Source organism: Drosophila mojavensis, unplaced genomic scaffold (assembly GCF_018153725.1).
Source record: "Drosophila mojavensis isolate 15081-1352.22 unplaced genomic scaffold, ASM1815372v1 contig_36, whole genome shotgun sequence".
Lineage (NCBI taxonomy): Eukaryota > Metazoa > Arthropoda > Insecta > Diptera > Drosophilidae > Drosophila > Drosophila mojavensis.
In genome coordinates, this window is record NW_025318858.1 from 15820182 (window position 1) to 15836625 (window position 16444).

Sequence of the window (16444 nt, forward strand, 5' to 3'; positions counted from 1 at the left end):
CTTTGCCTCTACCTCCGCCTCTACCGGTGCCACTACCACCCGCCCGTTCCCAAACTGCATTTGAAACATGTTTTAAATTTATGTTCAAGACACGTGCATTGGCATTTCTTATTGGGCTCGAATTCTGTTTGGGCCGGCGACTTTTCTATTTGTTTATGTGAACAATTTGTGAATATTTGTTGTATTTATAGTACCTAATAGACTCATATGGCCGGCCATACGATTGGGGTCGGGTACGTGCTTCCAGTGGGGGCGAACAAGTTTCTTTATGTGCCTAACATATGAATACAATTTATTTATTTATTTATAATAATTTTCCAAATTTACAGAAACTTTTTAACGTTTTCACTTTTCCCTCATTGATAACATATGGAATATGATAAAAATCAAATTTATCAAATAGGTTTGGTGACTTTGTTTTGTTGCTGTGTTTGATTTATGAGTGCTCTTAATGTCGGCTCGATATCTGCTCATTAGTTTCACAAGATCACAGCAGTTTGTTGGGTTACCGGAATACCCAGCTCATTGAAAGACAGATTGAGTGGATTTATATTCCTATATATCAATTTGACTCTAATTATTATACTAATATATATCGATAAATATCGGTTTTCAACACAGAGATTATATGAAGAGAGCAGATGTTAATTTATTTAGTATTCAAATATATTTTACTTAGCTTTAAAATTCTTACTTACTTTAAAATTCAATTTGTGTCAAGATTCTTATATAGATTTTTGTTGTTTAAATTTTTTATTGACAAAAAAAAATAATAATAATAATGTTTTATTGTGTGTTTTTTCTTTTACTTTCTAGAATTTATTCCATAAACTCGTGAAAATGATATTTGCTTGGCTAAGAAATTGACGAGCCTTGCTGGTTCTATATTGTCTGCAATTCGGATAGACTCTCGTAATCTTGAGCTTAATGAATGTACATAATTTGTATTCCAGCCCACGACTTTAATAAAATGAAATGAAACGATTCAGTCTGACGATCTACTTGACCAAAAACGGAAGATTAATCGACGTATCATTCATTAATCTGCATTCGTAAATTTTGAATTCAGAATTTTGCGTTTGTGTATTTCAGAAATATCTAAATCGAAGTTTCCAATTAGTAAAATACTTCATCCCATAAAAACCAGTCTTCCCATTTAAAGTTAATCTTACTGTGGTGTCAAGTACTTATTTAAATTTAAAATCTGCTTTAGCTCTACTTTCATTGATTTTCTATTCATTTCCGAGCTACATATACAAGTACAATTGAATAAAATATCCCAAAATACATATGCATATCAAAACATATTTTTCAATATTTTGAAAAATATGTAAAACCAAAAGCGATATGGTATCTAATCAAAAGATCTGTGGCCATAAAGCTTGTCAAGCGCGCGCTTTGAATGCAACTAACAAGGCTTTATTTCAAAGATATGCCCAGCTTATGCTATGAATAAATAATTTAATTGCTGCTGTGAGACCTGGGTGTGGCATTTGTATAAATGAATATTTTGATTCTTGACTCACGCCGTTGACAAGTGTCGAAAGCGGCGATCAGAGCCTAAACCGACTGGCTGTCATATCATACTATCTCGTAAGTGAGTTTCCGCTAGAGACCTTTGCCACATTTATGAACGGCCAGTGTGAATGTGTGAAATGCAAACGAGCTGAAAGCTGGCTGAAAGTATCGAAACCACAGTCAGAAATACATTTCAAGTGTGTTAATACATATTATATTATTATTATTATATTATATTATTATTGTGTAAAAAAATTAAATAAATAAATATAGAAAAAAATAAAATGCCTTCCAGCTGAGACTGGTCGATTAGGAGATCCTTCAAGCCCTTCAAGGAACTGATATTTCAATATTTCGTCGCTTCGACAGAAAGGCAGGCAGAAAACAGACAGAAGACAGGCAGACAGTCAGAAAGATAGACGGACAGGTTCAAATCAGTCGAGCTGAGTCAGCTCTTTGCCCTGATCTGGAATATATGTGCTTTATGGGCTATGCCACGCCTCCTTCTGCTTGTTACATACATATTAAGAAAAGCATTATACCCTGATCTCCCATTTCTATTGGGCTCCAGGTATAAAATACACACACAAACACACACATACACATAGATAGGCACACACACACACACAGTTACTGCAGTTAATTAAAGAGAGCTCAAGTTTCGGCACACCCGTTAGCTCGCCAGACAGTCGTCAACACGTCACCCAATTCCAATGCAATTCCAACTCAATTATGCACACACACACACGAATACTACATGCACACCATACACCCACGTTCACACTTACACATCAACAACTTGTGTTGGTCTTGTGACAGCTCACGGACGTTCCGCTGTCAAAATCAAAGCATGCAAATATGCGGCGAAACTCTTCAGATATTAAAGCTCTTCTACAAGCCACAATCGGTGCTTTCGCCCCATTATTGCGAACAAATCATGTTAAAATGCAGTTGACGGCAGCAACTCCCACAGCTGTGGGATGTGGGCTGACGTGGTATTTGACGTATTTGGACTGGAAGTCAACTTTTGCCATTGCCACCAATTAAACATTTAAACATGGCCTGTATAGTTGAACTAAGCTTTAAAGTCTGAATGAAAGTGAAGCAGACGGAGAGACAGACATGTGTTCAGCTGTTCGCCCTGCTTAAGAATCCTTTCAAAGGTGGAGAATCCCAGACTTAAATACAATATACTTACCTCAAAAAAAAAAAAAAAAAAAAAAAAAAAGCTTAGATATATATTTTTTTAAGTTAAAAAAAAAATCTTTATAAGATGTTCCATCTGCTTTTAAAAACAGAGAACGAAAATAAAATAAGTAGCAATAAAACTTTTTTAAATATATATTATAATTTCATTAAAAAAAAATTTATATCGATTCTTAAAATAACTATAATAATGTTTTATTAGAGCTATCCATATTCCATATTTTTTCTATTTATTTATTTATATATTTTTTTTAACAAAGAAAAACACAATTTTTTATTTAATTTTTATTTAAACTATAATCATTTTGCTTGGGTGAGTATATTTTTTTACATCGCTATTTATATATGATGTCTCTAAAATAGCCGCCTTAAGTCTGTACGGCGACTTGCAGCTTGAACTAGAATTTTAATTCATTATCTATAATAGATATAAATTTTTAATATCTTAAATTTAGTTTGAAAGTTATTTTAACAAGGTCTCGATAAAGCAATAGTATCGATGGTACTGTCTAAAATATTTAGTTAATGTTAACAAATATTGTTTTAGCCGAAAGAGTCATCCATACGCTATATATGCATATCCTGCACTTGGGTGGGGCCAAAGAGCCTGCTCACCTGCTCACCTGTTCACCTGCTCGCCTGCTTGTTAACTGGAGTATTTATGTCATCGTCAAATTGTGCTGCCAGCTGGTTTGACTTGATTCTAGACCAGCGCTGCTTGCCCAGACTGCCCAGGCTCTGCTCTAAGTTGTTTGTGTTTCTCCTTGTTATGGCACAGGTGTGGCACAAAATATTTAAACACAACACGAAAATTATAAACTAGTCTAATCACAGTGCTCTAGCTGCCGCTGCAGTTGCCACAGATAGCATTCAGATCATTCACAATAGACGCGCCGCACTGAACGTTCAGTTGTATATTGTGAATAAAGAATAAGAAGAAACAAGAATAAATATTATTGTCTTTTTACTATTTTCATTACTTTATTATTTATTATATTATTATTATTTTTTATTATATTATACTTATTATAATTTATTCAGAATATATATTCTAACATTTTTTAGCCAAAAAATATATTAAATATTCTTAAATATATATTTTTCTATAAATATATATACAGATTAAATAGTCCAAGGACTTTTAGCTGGAATTAAAAATAATTTATAAACAATACTTATATTAGCATGGAAACAGCATCAAGAATAAAAAGATCATTCATGTCTTTTTTATTAGATTCCTTATTAAATATATTATAATTTCAATAATATATACAGACGAAATACTACTAGGACTTTTAACTCCAATTATATATATAATTTATTTGAGTGATACATTTGAACAATCTCAACTTGAGATTCTCAAGTATAAATAGATCATACATTTGTCTCTAGAGTCTTCTCTTCAGCGAAATACACAGAGAGTTTTTCGGTAAGTCGACAGCCCATAAGACATTTTGATGGGCCTACATCATATGATTGTTGCAGTCAGTAGATTGGGTCGCAGCCTGAGTAAAAGTAAGCTAAGACTCTGTGAATGGGGCTAATGCCTTTTCTTGGCGCTTTGGGCCAACTGTATGACAAAGCTGCAAATCGAAAAAACGGCAACAGGTGTGAATGATTGTGAAGGCATTAGAGTTGTGCTGTGGTCGCTGGTTTCGTTCAATGCCGTCGTTATCTGTGTGCAGTGCGTTCGTTCTAAGCAATCTCAGAGAGATATTGGAAAAGAAAACTGGTTAACTATGCACCGAGATGTACTCGTAATTTGCATGGTTGGCAAACTGAAAGACCGCAGGCGCAAACACTTGACACAGTTCCCGGAGCGCAGGCTCCGGCAGTGACCGAGCCGAGCCGTGCCGGCTCTAGTACAATATGGGAATTGGGCAAAGCTGAACCTGCGCGAATGACAACGCAGCGGTAGCAGCTGACCCAATTGATGGGCGGGTGCTCACACAAGCAAAAAGGGCGAACGCGAATGACATCAATCATTGCACCAAGAGCGAGACAGAGAGAGATGGAGAGAGGGAGAGAGGGAGGGACATTATGTGGGTCAATAAGAAATGACTTGGCAGGTTCTTTTGCTCTTTCTTCTTCATTTTACATTTTACATTTTCCATTTTCATTTTATATTTTCTTGTTGTCTTCAAAGTAAAAGTCAAGCTGCATTTCAAAGGCTTTTCATAGGGGGCCGCTGCACTGATGAGCCCACATTCATTAGATCCACCTAGCTGTAGCGGTAGCCATCAGAGTGACAATCGATTAGGGTCAGATGGCGACGGCAACTGCAACTGTGACTAAAACTGCGCTTTTCCAAAGCCGTCAAAGTTTTGAGCCCAAGATTCGCTCTGGGCTGCTGGTGACTGTGGCGCCTCAGCGCACTCCGCATGGCAGCCAAGCGTGGCAGCTCTTAGGCTCACGCTTGGCCGCATCAGTGCGAGGGGGGGAGCGGGGTGACGGCTGTGATTTGCATGACCGGATCAGTGGATCAATCGCTGGGTGCGTGAGCTGCTTCCCGAGAAAGAACAAAACTGGAGCACTTACTGCAATCTCTCCAACGGCAACGGCAACGGCAACGGCAACGGCAACGGCCACGGCATCGGCACTCATGCAAACGATCTTAGCCACCAGCCAGCAGTCGCCGTCTTGGCCAAACCAAAGGCCCACTGAACCACTTGACCATTTGACCATGCAATTTGCATATTGCAAGCCACGGCCAACATTTTCCATTTCTCTATTGGGCGCACCAGGCTCTCCTCTGCCAGGTGGCTGCAAATTGAAATTTGAGCATTGCAAATATACGAGAAAAGTCGAACATTGTCTCAGCTTAAGGTATTCTTTCTTTCCCCCCCTCATTATTTCATTTGTTTGCGTTGCATTATTTAGCCTACTTTTAAATTGTATATATTTAATAGGTAAATTAGGGTAACTAGTCTTTGGGAAAGGCCAGACCAAAAATATTGCCAATCAATGCATGGGGAAAAGTTAATGGAGGATGATGGTGAATCATATTGAATGGAGTAAGTTGAGATTTTTGGGTGGGCAATTTGATTTAAAAATATTATTATTATTATATATTATATATAATTATTTTAAAATTGAATCACATAATTGTAAATAAGGAAACACGCATTTAAAATAAAAAAATAAAAAACATAAAATAATTTTTAATCAGTTTTTTAAATATTTATCTTTGAGTTCAATCTAAAAACATAAACTTATATATAATATATAATTCTTAATTATGATAATTATTATATAATTAAGTCACATAATTGGAAATGGGAAAAAACACATCAAAAAAATAATTTTTATTTTATTTTATTTTTATATCTTTAAATTCTAAGAGAAATGTCAAAAAGCATAAACTTATGAATGACATACTTATAAATGTCTAATATGATAATTTAATTTAATTTTTATTTTATATTTTTATTACGTACTTGCATTGAGTCTTAATGTTAAGTTTTATTTTAATGAAATAAAAAAAAAAAAAATACTATTGTATTAATATTTAATATCATATTTGCGATTATAAATAAATATGTGCATTGAGTTGAGTGCGTAAGAGCATTCAATGGAGCGATTCTGTATCAATATGAGTATGCGTGAAATGAGTGAGAATAAATAAATCATTGAATAGAATACAGGAATTGTAAAAGCCGAGGGTAGGCGCAGTACTCAGGCAGTCATAAGAAATTCACGAAGGAATGAGAAAAATTGTACGAAGCCGAGAGCCCACAGCGAAGTCTGTTAATTCTTCTCCCTTGACATTCAAAGAGCAACCTCTTCTGCACCCTCACTTCTGCTCCGACAACTCAATTGTTCTCGCTTGAATATTTTGTTGGCGAGTCACTCACTCCAACTTATTCGGCTTCACTTTCACTATGCACTCAAAGCATTTCGAGCATACTAATTCACAATAAAATATAGAATAAAAATTTTCAAAAAATATACACATATATATCATTAAAGTAAAAGTAAAATACAGTCAAAGACATTAATATGGTACATAGAAAAACGCATCTCATTCCGTCTATTTCATATAGGTAAACTCATAATACTCACTGTAAGTGTTGATTCGAAAGTACGAAGCTTAGAAATGGTCCAACTAATAGGCGACTTCCGAAAGTGTGATAAACCTAATTTATGAAGGTTTCAAACGAGGTATTTCCTCAATCACTCAGCTCTAAATGGGCTGCAGAAGCGCATTCGCGACTCACTCCAGGGCCAGGGCCAGTAAGGAGGCCACAGACTGCAGTTGGCCACGTTAGCCAGGTTAGCCAAGCTGTGTTTGTTGGTGCTCGTAAGTGAAGTACGTCGAGTTGGCACGTTGCCAGTTAGTCGGTTGCTGGCGATCTATCAGAAGATATGCTAAAAGCCCAGTGAGCACTTGAGATGCCCCTCGGCCCCCTCCGTCTCACTCAGCACCTAACTGAGCTCAGTGCTTCAGTTTAGCTCGGCTCTCTTGCAGGCAAACAGTCGGCTTAATGACACTCGTCTCCAGCTGCTTGTCGGTGTTAATTTGCAGTCATTAGCCAAGTTCTTTTTCACAGCTGAGGCTGGAGAGGCTGGCCAGGCTGGCCAAGCTGGCCAGCCAGGCATTCGTTGCTGGGGACACTGCTGGCTCAATCAATTCGTGTCTCTTTCAAGAGTCTGGCATTTTTCTGGACGCAGCGAAAGACTTTCCCAAAGCTCGCTTCGCTCACAATAGGCCTTTGTTAGCGGCCAAATTGCACTTGACGCCGACTCCTGGACTAACGATGCGTGCGCCGCGCGAAGGTGTCGAGTATAAATGCTAATTCATTTGCACTTTGGCTCACGCTCACGACAATTGATTTATTTATGCGGAAATGTAAGCACTCCGCGTCTACACCATAATTAATAATGGACGCGGCTCGGAGGTGAATGCCAGATATGGGTCAGCCAGACGGAATCTGTGGGCATCCGTAGCCCTGCTTGGTAATATGAGTAACGTTTTGTGCTCTGTTTGAAGCGGCACGCCCCATCGCGGCTAACCCAATTTCCCAAATGGCCATCGAGCTGCAGCCAGAGCCCGCCACAATGGCAAACACCTGCTCAGCTGGCCAACAAATTTCACTTATTGCCAATTTGCTGCCAATGAAATAAAATACTTTGTATGCGCACTTTGCCGATAGCCAGCCTCAGTCCGATCCAAGGCCTGCCCCATACACAGCTCGACTCTCGATGCGAACAGCAGCCGGCCGGGCAGTGCAATAAATAAATTGCAGAATTTATTTGGCAGCACTTATGCGTCGCTTTTTTTCATCGAATGCATTTTCTACTGTGATTTATTTGCATGGCCATCGAGGCCAACGCACGCGCGAGGGGTACATCCAAAATCGAGCGGCCTCTACCGCCACCTCTACCTCCTCTCACAGACTAACAAACTACTGTCAGAGATGCTGTAGAAGTTTTACATTAAACTCACTGTTAGCTTGAACTAGAGACGTAAAGTGTTGAACTAGTTAAGCTTAACTGAGTGCTATATGTATGTAGATATATCGGATATTATTTGGATTATTTTGATAATCATAATATAGTTTATATTTAATATAATTATATTTAAGATGTAGGTTTGATATTTTGGGAGGTTCACAAACTTTGACCTTCACAAACTTTGATTTGAATTAAATAAATTTTCTAGCATAAAAAATTATTATTAATTTTTTTTTTTTTCAGAATAATACATTTAATCTATATACATAAAACTATCTAATGAGATTTATGTTTAAATTAATTGATATAAAATATAATATTTTATATAAATAATAAATATTTGTAAATTCTTTTATATTTTAATTGATATGTAATTTCAAAATGTATTTCTCCTCAATAACTGATTCTGTCTATCTCTGCTGTAGCCGCCGCAGTCAGGGACTCAGTCACTTCAGAGAAAATCCGCAATTGGCTAAATCTCTCTCTCTCTCTCTCTCACTCTCTTTTGATTTTCCTTTTCTAACCCAGATACAACTGTTATCCCCAAGATATTTCTATTAAAAATTATCTTCTCCTTGCCATATCAGCTCCTATAGGCTACCTATAACTATTGACTCTACTTGGCTAACTACTGAATCACTGCTTAGCCACTAAGCCATGACTCGAATATCGTGATATTTTTGAGCAGCACTGGCAGTGGACAAAAATTCGCGCTTGCTTCCAGCTGCTTTTCCGCGAATCTGTCTATTTGGCTGCCTGGCGCGTCGGCCTTTCAGGCATTTTCAATTGATTTCTGAATTTATCAAACAGGAAGCATCAGCGAGGATGCAGCGCAGACGCAGAACTTGTTGCCGCTGCAGTTACCAATTGAGTTAGTCTCCATTTAACGGCATTCGCTTGCCTCGATCGTTAAACACAACTGACGGCTGCTGGGCCAAGGAGTTGTCCAAGTTGTTTGATATAAATATTCAGGTGCTTATACATGTTTTGCCTTGAAGTGTTAATTTTTGTAATAGGCAGCTGAACGACGAAGTTTACTATTTGAGCTATTTAAATTTTGTGCCTGAAAGGCTGAAAGTCATCAATTAATATATGTATTTTTAAGAGATTTTCAATTTGCATTTAATATATAGAAGAGTATAAATTAATTTATAAATATTTGCCAGCGTATATTAATAAAACATATTTACAATAGGTGATTGGTTTTCTTTTTTAATTTTTAATTTGCCTTTTTTTAATTAATTTAAAAGTTAAGCACTGACATCTGGGACTTCGGCTTGCAGAACTTTTAGCTCAAATTAAAAACTTTAAAGATTTAATTATATTTATTTAATATTTAATAATATTTATTTATTTATTTAATGAAATAGTTTTAATATTATAAAATTAATATTTTTATTTTTTTTTTTAATATTTATCAAAACTGAGCGTAAAGTCTATTAATTCAAATTCGCAGATATGTATAAAAATTTATCTGGTCTCATTATCTAAAAAGATATGTGTCTTGGCTAAGTGGGCTTACATATAGGTTTATGTCCTTGCTAAAACTTTTAGCAGTAAACGCGCAACGTGAAGTTGGCTGTAGCGAAAAAATTCACGTCAATCTTGAAAGCGCAGTTTTCGAAATATCTTTACGTTTACACCGCAAAAAAGCTGACTGCTATGAAATAGCTGAGTATTTAGCCAGAAAGTATGCTCCATTAAAAAAAAAACAAAAGCAAGAAAATAATTGAGTAAATGTGTAGGAAATACGGGAAAACCCAATTGAGGAAGTTAAGAGAATTTTGTTTAAATTCTAAGAAATATAGAATATTAGCTAAGTACACTTGGTCCAAGCTTTAATCTACATTACTCGACTATACCATTAACATCAATTGCATTTCAATTATAGAGCTTAATCAACTTGCTTATTTCATGAGAATTTGAGTATTTTTGTTTTCTTCAGCTTTTCTATTATGCAGTCGAAATTAAGTTTTTATTAATAAATGCCTAAAGAATCAGAGCAATGGACACAACAAAGAAGAGATAAGCTCTACATTTAATTAAATAGATAAAAAAAAAATGTGAAATAAAATATTTTGAAGTAGGTTAGGCAAATGCACAATTCGAAAGCTCAGTGATAAAGTAGAGGTCGAACCGTTTGGTTAATATGTTCGATTTGGCAGGCAAACACATCTGCTATGTGGCCGACTGTGGAGGCATCTCGCTAGAGGCGTGCAAGGTGCTGATGAGAAAGAATATTGCAGTGAGTAATCGAGTGCTTTAGGATGCCTTGGATGAGTTGGTATAATATCGCTTCAATCCATCCAGAAACTCGCCATCCTTCACAGTGTGGAGAACCCGCAGGCCATTGCCCAGCTGCAGTCGATCAAGCACAGCACCCAGATCTTCTTCTGGACCTACGATGTGACGATGGCGCGCGAGGACATGAAGCAGTACTTTGACGAGGTCATGGTGCAAATGGACTACATCGATGTGCTCATCAATGGGGCAACGCTCTGCGACGAGCAGGACATCGATGCAACGATCAGTACTAACCTAACCGGAATGATGAACACCTGCGCCACGGTGCTGCCCTACATGGACAAGCAGCAGATGGGCAAGGGCGGTATGATTGTGAACGTGACCTCAGTGGTTGGACTGGATCCCTCGCCCGTCTTCTGCGCCTACAGTGCATCCAAATTCGGTGTGATTGGCTTTACCAGAAGTCTAGCGGCAAGTGTTTCCACCTGATGGAAGTGTTCAGTGAATCGAATGTAATGCCTATTTATCTTCATAGGATCCCTTGTACTACTCGCAAAATGGAGTCGCTGTGATGGCCGTGTGCTGTGGACCCACCAAGCTTTTCGTCGATCGTAAGCTCACAGCCTTCCTCAGCTATGGCCAATCGTTCGCCGATCGCCTGCGCACGGCTCCATGCCAATCGCCCACTGTTTGTGCAAAGAACATCGTCAAGGCGATCGAGTGTGGCGAGAATGGACAGATTTGGATAGCCGACAAAGGGGGGCTGGAGTTGGTCAAGCTACATTGGTATTGGCATATGGCCGACCAGTTGCTCCACTACATGCAAAGGCCCAACGAGGACGAGGATGAGGATGAAAATGATTAAAAGCACCACAGTAGCGCCAAGAAAAACAAAGAAATACCACAATCGGACAATGTGGTAAAACTGAAAGGTGTAAATTCATGCAAATATTTATTATGCCTTCGATTCTTCCACAGATTTGAACAGGCAGTTATGTATACACCTTTATTCCCTTAATTTACACAAACAAATTGGAAAATTACCTTTGAATGTTTCATAATAAAATAAATACGTATATGTATGTGTGCTGGGCTGATTTTATTTGATATTATAATAATTCTTATAATGATGGACTGATAAAGGCAGCTATCTAATAGGTGATATAACTTAGATTTCTAGTAGAAACTTTGTTGACGAATTTTCAAATTAAAAAAAAAAAAAAAAACATATATATAGAATAATATCATTTGAGTCATATAAGAAGTTGGGAAACACAGTTTTCAATATATCACAAAAACAGTAAGCGACTTTCATTTTCCAACTTAAGCAGTTTATTATTGATTATCAGGTAGATACTTATATACACATATGTATGTATGTAAGTCGTATTCAGTTTTCAACCAATCCTACTTATCACTACCTATAGGCAAATATTTAAAAAGAAATTGTTCTGTAAAAGTAAATTCTTCCGTATTAATTGAGTGGAATGAGTGAAATAAATTAATGGAATTTCTACTTTTTATTTCAGTTGTAAACATATAATACAAATGTATAAAAGAAAAACATTGTCTATTATGGATATGTAAAAAACATATGAATAAATAATAAATAGAAATGACTTAACTAGATATAATTAATTAGAATTTATTAAATTATTTCGGAGTAGGTTATAGGGTATCGCCTAATATAATAGCCCAGACTAGAGTAGTTGCTGGGACTTTTTTAAGAGTAAGAATTAACAGTGAAGCAAACTATTTCCTCTTAAATGTGACTCTTCATGTGTTCTCATTAAGATATCTATTGATGTACCTAAATTGTTGTACCTATATGGTACAAAATTATCTTGGTGCATTGGCTATACTAAAGTGAACATTTTTCAGTACTCAACACATTGAAGAGAAATGTATGTGGAAACTAAAAAGCCCCACTCATGGTGTATGTCTCCACTAAAATGTCCAAGCTGGTTGGTGTCTAATCTAAACAGCAGCCGCAGCCAACTTCGCGTGCCACACATACAACACAATATATTTAAGTGTGATTTCCCATTTTGAGTTTTAGCCGCACGAATTGAAGTGCGAAGTTAGGCTCGGCAATAATAAGTAAATATTTAAAATGACTATAATAAAATGTTTTGAAAGAGATTGTTGGTAGCTTATAAATGTGCATATATACATATGTATAATAATATATATAATATCAAATCTATGGAATGTTGTCTTTAAGAGACTTTCACAGAGCTTTTAAGAAAACAAATTTGTGCTAATGGAACCAGGCTTACTTCACAAAGTTCTTATTTGGACTATTTGAACAGATTTTGATAGTTAGTATGGGGCGTGGCAAATAAAACTGTATCTCCTAAAGTTGTAAATCTAGAATGCTGATATTTTGCACGTGAGCTGATGCTTGGATTCAATAAAGATGAGTGAAAAAATTATATACCTACGCTCACTAGGGGCGTGGCAAATCGAAGATAGAGTGATTTTTCAAATTCTGCTATATTTTTGGCACTATTGATGCTATAGACCTGAAATTCAGTTTATATACGTGGGTTAACCCCCCAAGTCCAACGAGCTATTACCATATATGTCTGCCCATAGGGGGCGTGGCAAACCGCAAAAGTTTATATCTGCTACAGTCTTTTCCTTAAGTGATTCATAGGAAATTTCCTGATCCATCTATTAAAAGTATACCAACTGGTTGTAAAATTATATCCCTTAGTCTTGAGCATATCTATACATAGTAAAATGATTATATGATGTATGCTCTCTATATATATTAGAACATTTTTGCAGATACTTAAACGATAGCCAATTTTAATTTATTAGCTGGAATTTTTGCCATTTTACATAGCGATTCATATTTAAAAGCATAAATTTCTTGTTGTTCTGCTTGAGTCTTCCGTTTCTCATTTATTTGCAAATGCCACAGCTTCTGCCACACCCACTAGAGAATCATTCAACGTCATCTGGGCCCCCCAGCCTTCCGGCTATGCTCGTTTATGAGCCGTCTGACGCTGACATTGATGCGGCTGTTGGAGGAGCCATTCGCCATTCGCCATTCGCCATTCACCATGTGTGAGAGACATGGGTCTTGGCTCATCCAAAAAGCAAAAACTAAATGATAAACGACTTTACAAGTGACTTGCAACAAAATGAGGCAACGCTGCAAGGATCAAATCTTGCCAACATGAAATAGTTGGCGACCCGACCAACAAATTAGTCTTGGCAAACAAGGACATGAACAGAATCGGAGTTTTATCTCTCTCTCTCTCTCCCTCTCCCTCTCTCTCTCTCTCTCTCTGTGTGTGTGGGCCTTGAAATTAATGATTAAAATGGCCTGATAGATGGAAGATGGGCGACTCAGCTCGACGGCTGTCAAGACATTAGGCAGCATTCGCTGTGCCCATTTTCACCTGCAGCTGCGGCCATTTTTCAACACTGCTCAATGTGGGGGGTGGCACGGTGGGGCCTGCCTTGACAGGGGGCACATCCGTTAATTGCAGGCAAACGTCAAAAGTCGTCGTCTGTCAGCTGTGCCAAGCCAAGCCAAGCCAAAGCCAAGCCAAGCCAAAGCTTTGGCGTCCATGTCAGTAGCTGTCAAGTTGCAAAGTATACGAGTATATATACATCAGCAGACGTGGCATGGTCATGGCCGATAGTTGTTGCTTCTCTGCAGTTGTTGCTGTTGCTGTTGCTGTTGCCGTTCCTGCCCACTTTGGGCCAACAACAAAGATTGATGGGTGTTGTACAGCGGCGGCAGGCAAAACGGAGAATAAATGATGTTGGGTGATTATTTTTCTTCATTGAACTCGAAGCTGAGCAGCAGCCATCAGTCGCTGTTGCTGGCACTTTCTATTCCCCTCTCACTCTTATACTATCTCTCTCTCTGTCTTTCTCCCTCTCCTGCTCCCTCTTCGACAATGTATCAACAGCCATTTTGACCATCAATCTCTGGAGCGCCGAGCAGGCAGCATCAGGCAAACGGCTGGCACATCACGTGGCTCGTCCATTTCTTCATTCATTCGGTCATTCATTCATGCGCTCATTCTTTCGCTCATACGCAGCACATTTGGACAATCTATCAACTTGGCATTCGGTTCAAGAGGTGTACGAGAATCTCTGTTGTGTGCAAATCATCTATGTTGTGGCACATTATTCGCTATACTCGCAATCACATCAGCAGATATGCTCGACTCGCCGCTACCCTAGAGAGGAATAAAGTTGACTGAAATATCATGATCTATTATAATATTCCGGTCATTTGTTCTTGATGCTAAGTTGTCATATATTTATATGATGATAATTATTAAAAATTTTTTTTAAATATGTTGATTAAGTTAGAGCTCACGTACTTACTTTTCTTCTATTTTTTTTTTTTTTATTTTTTTTTTTTTTTTTTTTTTTTTACTTTTCCTTTTTTCAAATCTTTTATTTTATTTCATTTCGTTATTTATTTTAGATTTTATTTTATATTATTTCATTTTATTCATTTATTTTTATTTTTTTTAATTTTATTTAATATGAATATAGTTTACTGTTAAAATAAAGAATAATTATTGATAAAATGCAAATTCTTTTATATATATTTATTTTAGCATTTAATCATCTATTTGAATAGTATCTGCCATATCGGTTTCTTCAAATAAATATCTAGAATGACATTCGCGTTCCGATCCTTTAAGTTGTAAATAATTTAGGGTAAGATCAGTCAGATGACCTCAGAGCAGCGTGAAAATATCATTGTATATCTCCAGATATCTAACCTTAATCAATGTTTTTAAATCGATAACTGTTTGCTATAATGTTATCGATTGAAAATTATTCTTATATAAAATTTCATCTTATATATAAAGTGATATTATGGTTTTTGACCTGATTTAAGTCTTACTAAAGATTAAGTCTTACTAAGTTGAATTAATTTGAATTTTATCTAAATTATTCAATGTTACATAGAAGAGGTAAAACTTAGGCTGAAAGTTTCATAGGAATATATTAGGAACTAAATAGATTACTAAGCAAACGGCTTAAGCTAGTTAATTAAACAGGATTTACCTCGTTACATTGCACATATATCGAGTTGCAAGCGCATAACTAATATGGTCACATTGCTCTAACAAACGTCTATAAAATCGAATCATCTTCTCGTTTAGTTAGGAACCACTGAGCTAACTCGAATTTGCTTATGCCTTTGTTATCCTGTTGAACTTTTTAACCGCCTACGAAAGACTGAATGCGAAAGAGGCGCAATATTATCAATTACACGACAAATTTAGTGGGACATTTGTTGGATTTGGCAGTGGGAAGCTGGTAGAGGCGTGTCTAGAGTCCGGGCCGGAGTCTGGGCGTGCTGCGTGTTGTTGAGCTGAATGAAATGCCCGGATGCAAACAATAAAATACATTTTCCGGTTACTTGTCACCCAGTTTTCTAACGTTTCACTCTCATTGCCCCGCTGGCCCGCCGAGACGTAAAATCGCCAGCAAAGCTGACACATGCTGTTCTCCAGTCAGCCAGGCAGACAGACGGATGGACAGAAGGAGGGTCGGACGGAGGGGTGAACGGGTGACAGGCGAGGGCCAGGACCCAAAGTTTTCTGGCAACTCCTCAGCAATTGCCAACGCAGCATTTCACTTTTGGCCAGATGTTGTTGTTTATTTTAGTATGTTCATTTGTTGTTGTTGTTGTTGTCCAAAGTCATGTCGACAATGGCTTTAGCTTTGCTTTTGACACTTGGTAAATGGCGCCGCCCGTTGAGCTCGGTTGCTGCAACAAACATTTTGCCCAACTGGGCGTGGCCAAACTGAGAAGCTGCGAAGTTGTGGGTGAGGTTGTGGGTGAGGCTGTGGGAGGAACTGAGAGAGTGGGAGAGTTCACCCTCTTGCTCAACTACTGATTCAGCTCTGGCTTCTGGACAGCAACTTGTTTACCGCTGCACTTACGCTCGTCGCTCTTGAAAGCTGTTGGACTGGCTCGCTTGGTCGGACGGGCAGAGGGAGGGACGGACGGACGAGTCCTTCTGTTCGG

At 37.5% G+C, this 16444-nt stretch overlaps 1 protein-coding gene across 2 annotated transcripts; it reads left to right on the top strand.

Annotated features, from left to right (window-relative positions):
• Positions 1-10286: 10286 nt before the first annotated feature.
• Positions 10287-11504, top strand: LOC6576954 (alcohol dehydrogenase-related 31 kDa protein). Of its 2 annotated transcripts, XR_006357131.1 has the most exons (4): positions 10287-10423; positions 10489-10893; positions 10958-11341; positions 11401-11504. XR_006357131.1 is itself a non-coding variant. In XM_002002895.3 (3 exons), the coding sequence occupies exons 1-3, from the start codon at positions 10328-10330 to the stop codon at positions 11285-11287; spliced, it is 831 nt and encodes a 276-aa protein (XP_002002931.1). In that variant the 5' UTR covers positions 10287-10327; the 3' UTR covers positions 11288-11504. The 2 variants fall into 2 exon arrangements, 1 of the variants encoding a protein (XP_002002931.1); XM_002002895.3 differs by having other exon boundaries at positions 10958-11504.
• Positions 11505-16444: the final 4940 nt, after the last annotated feature.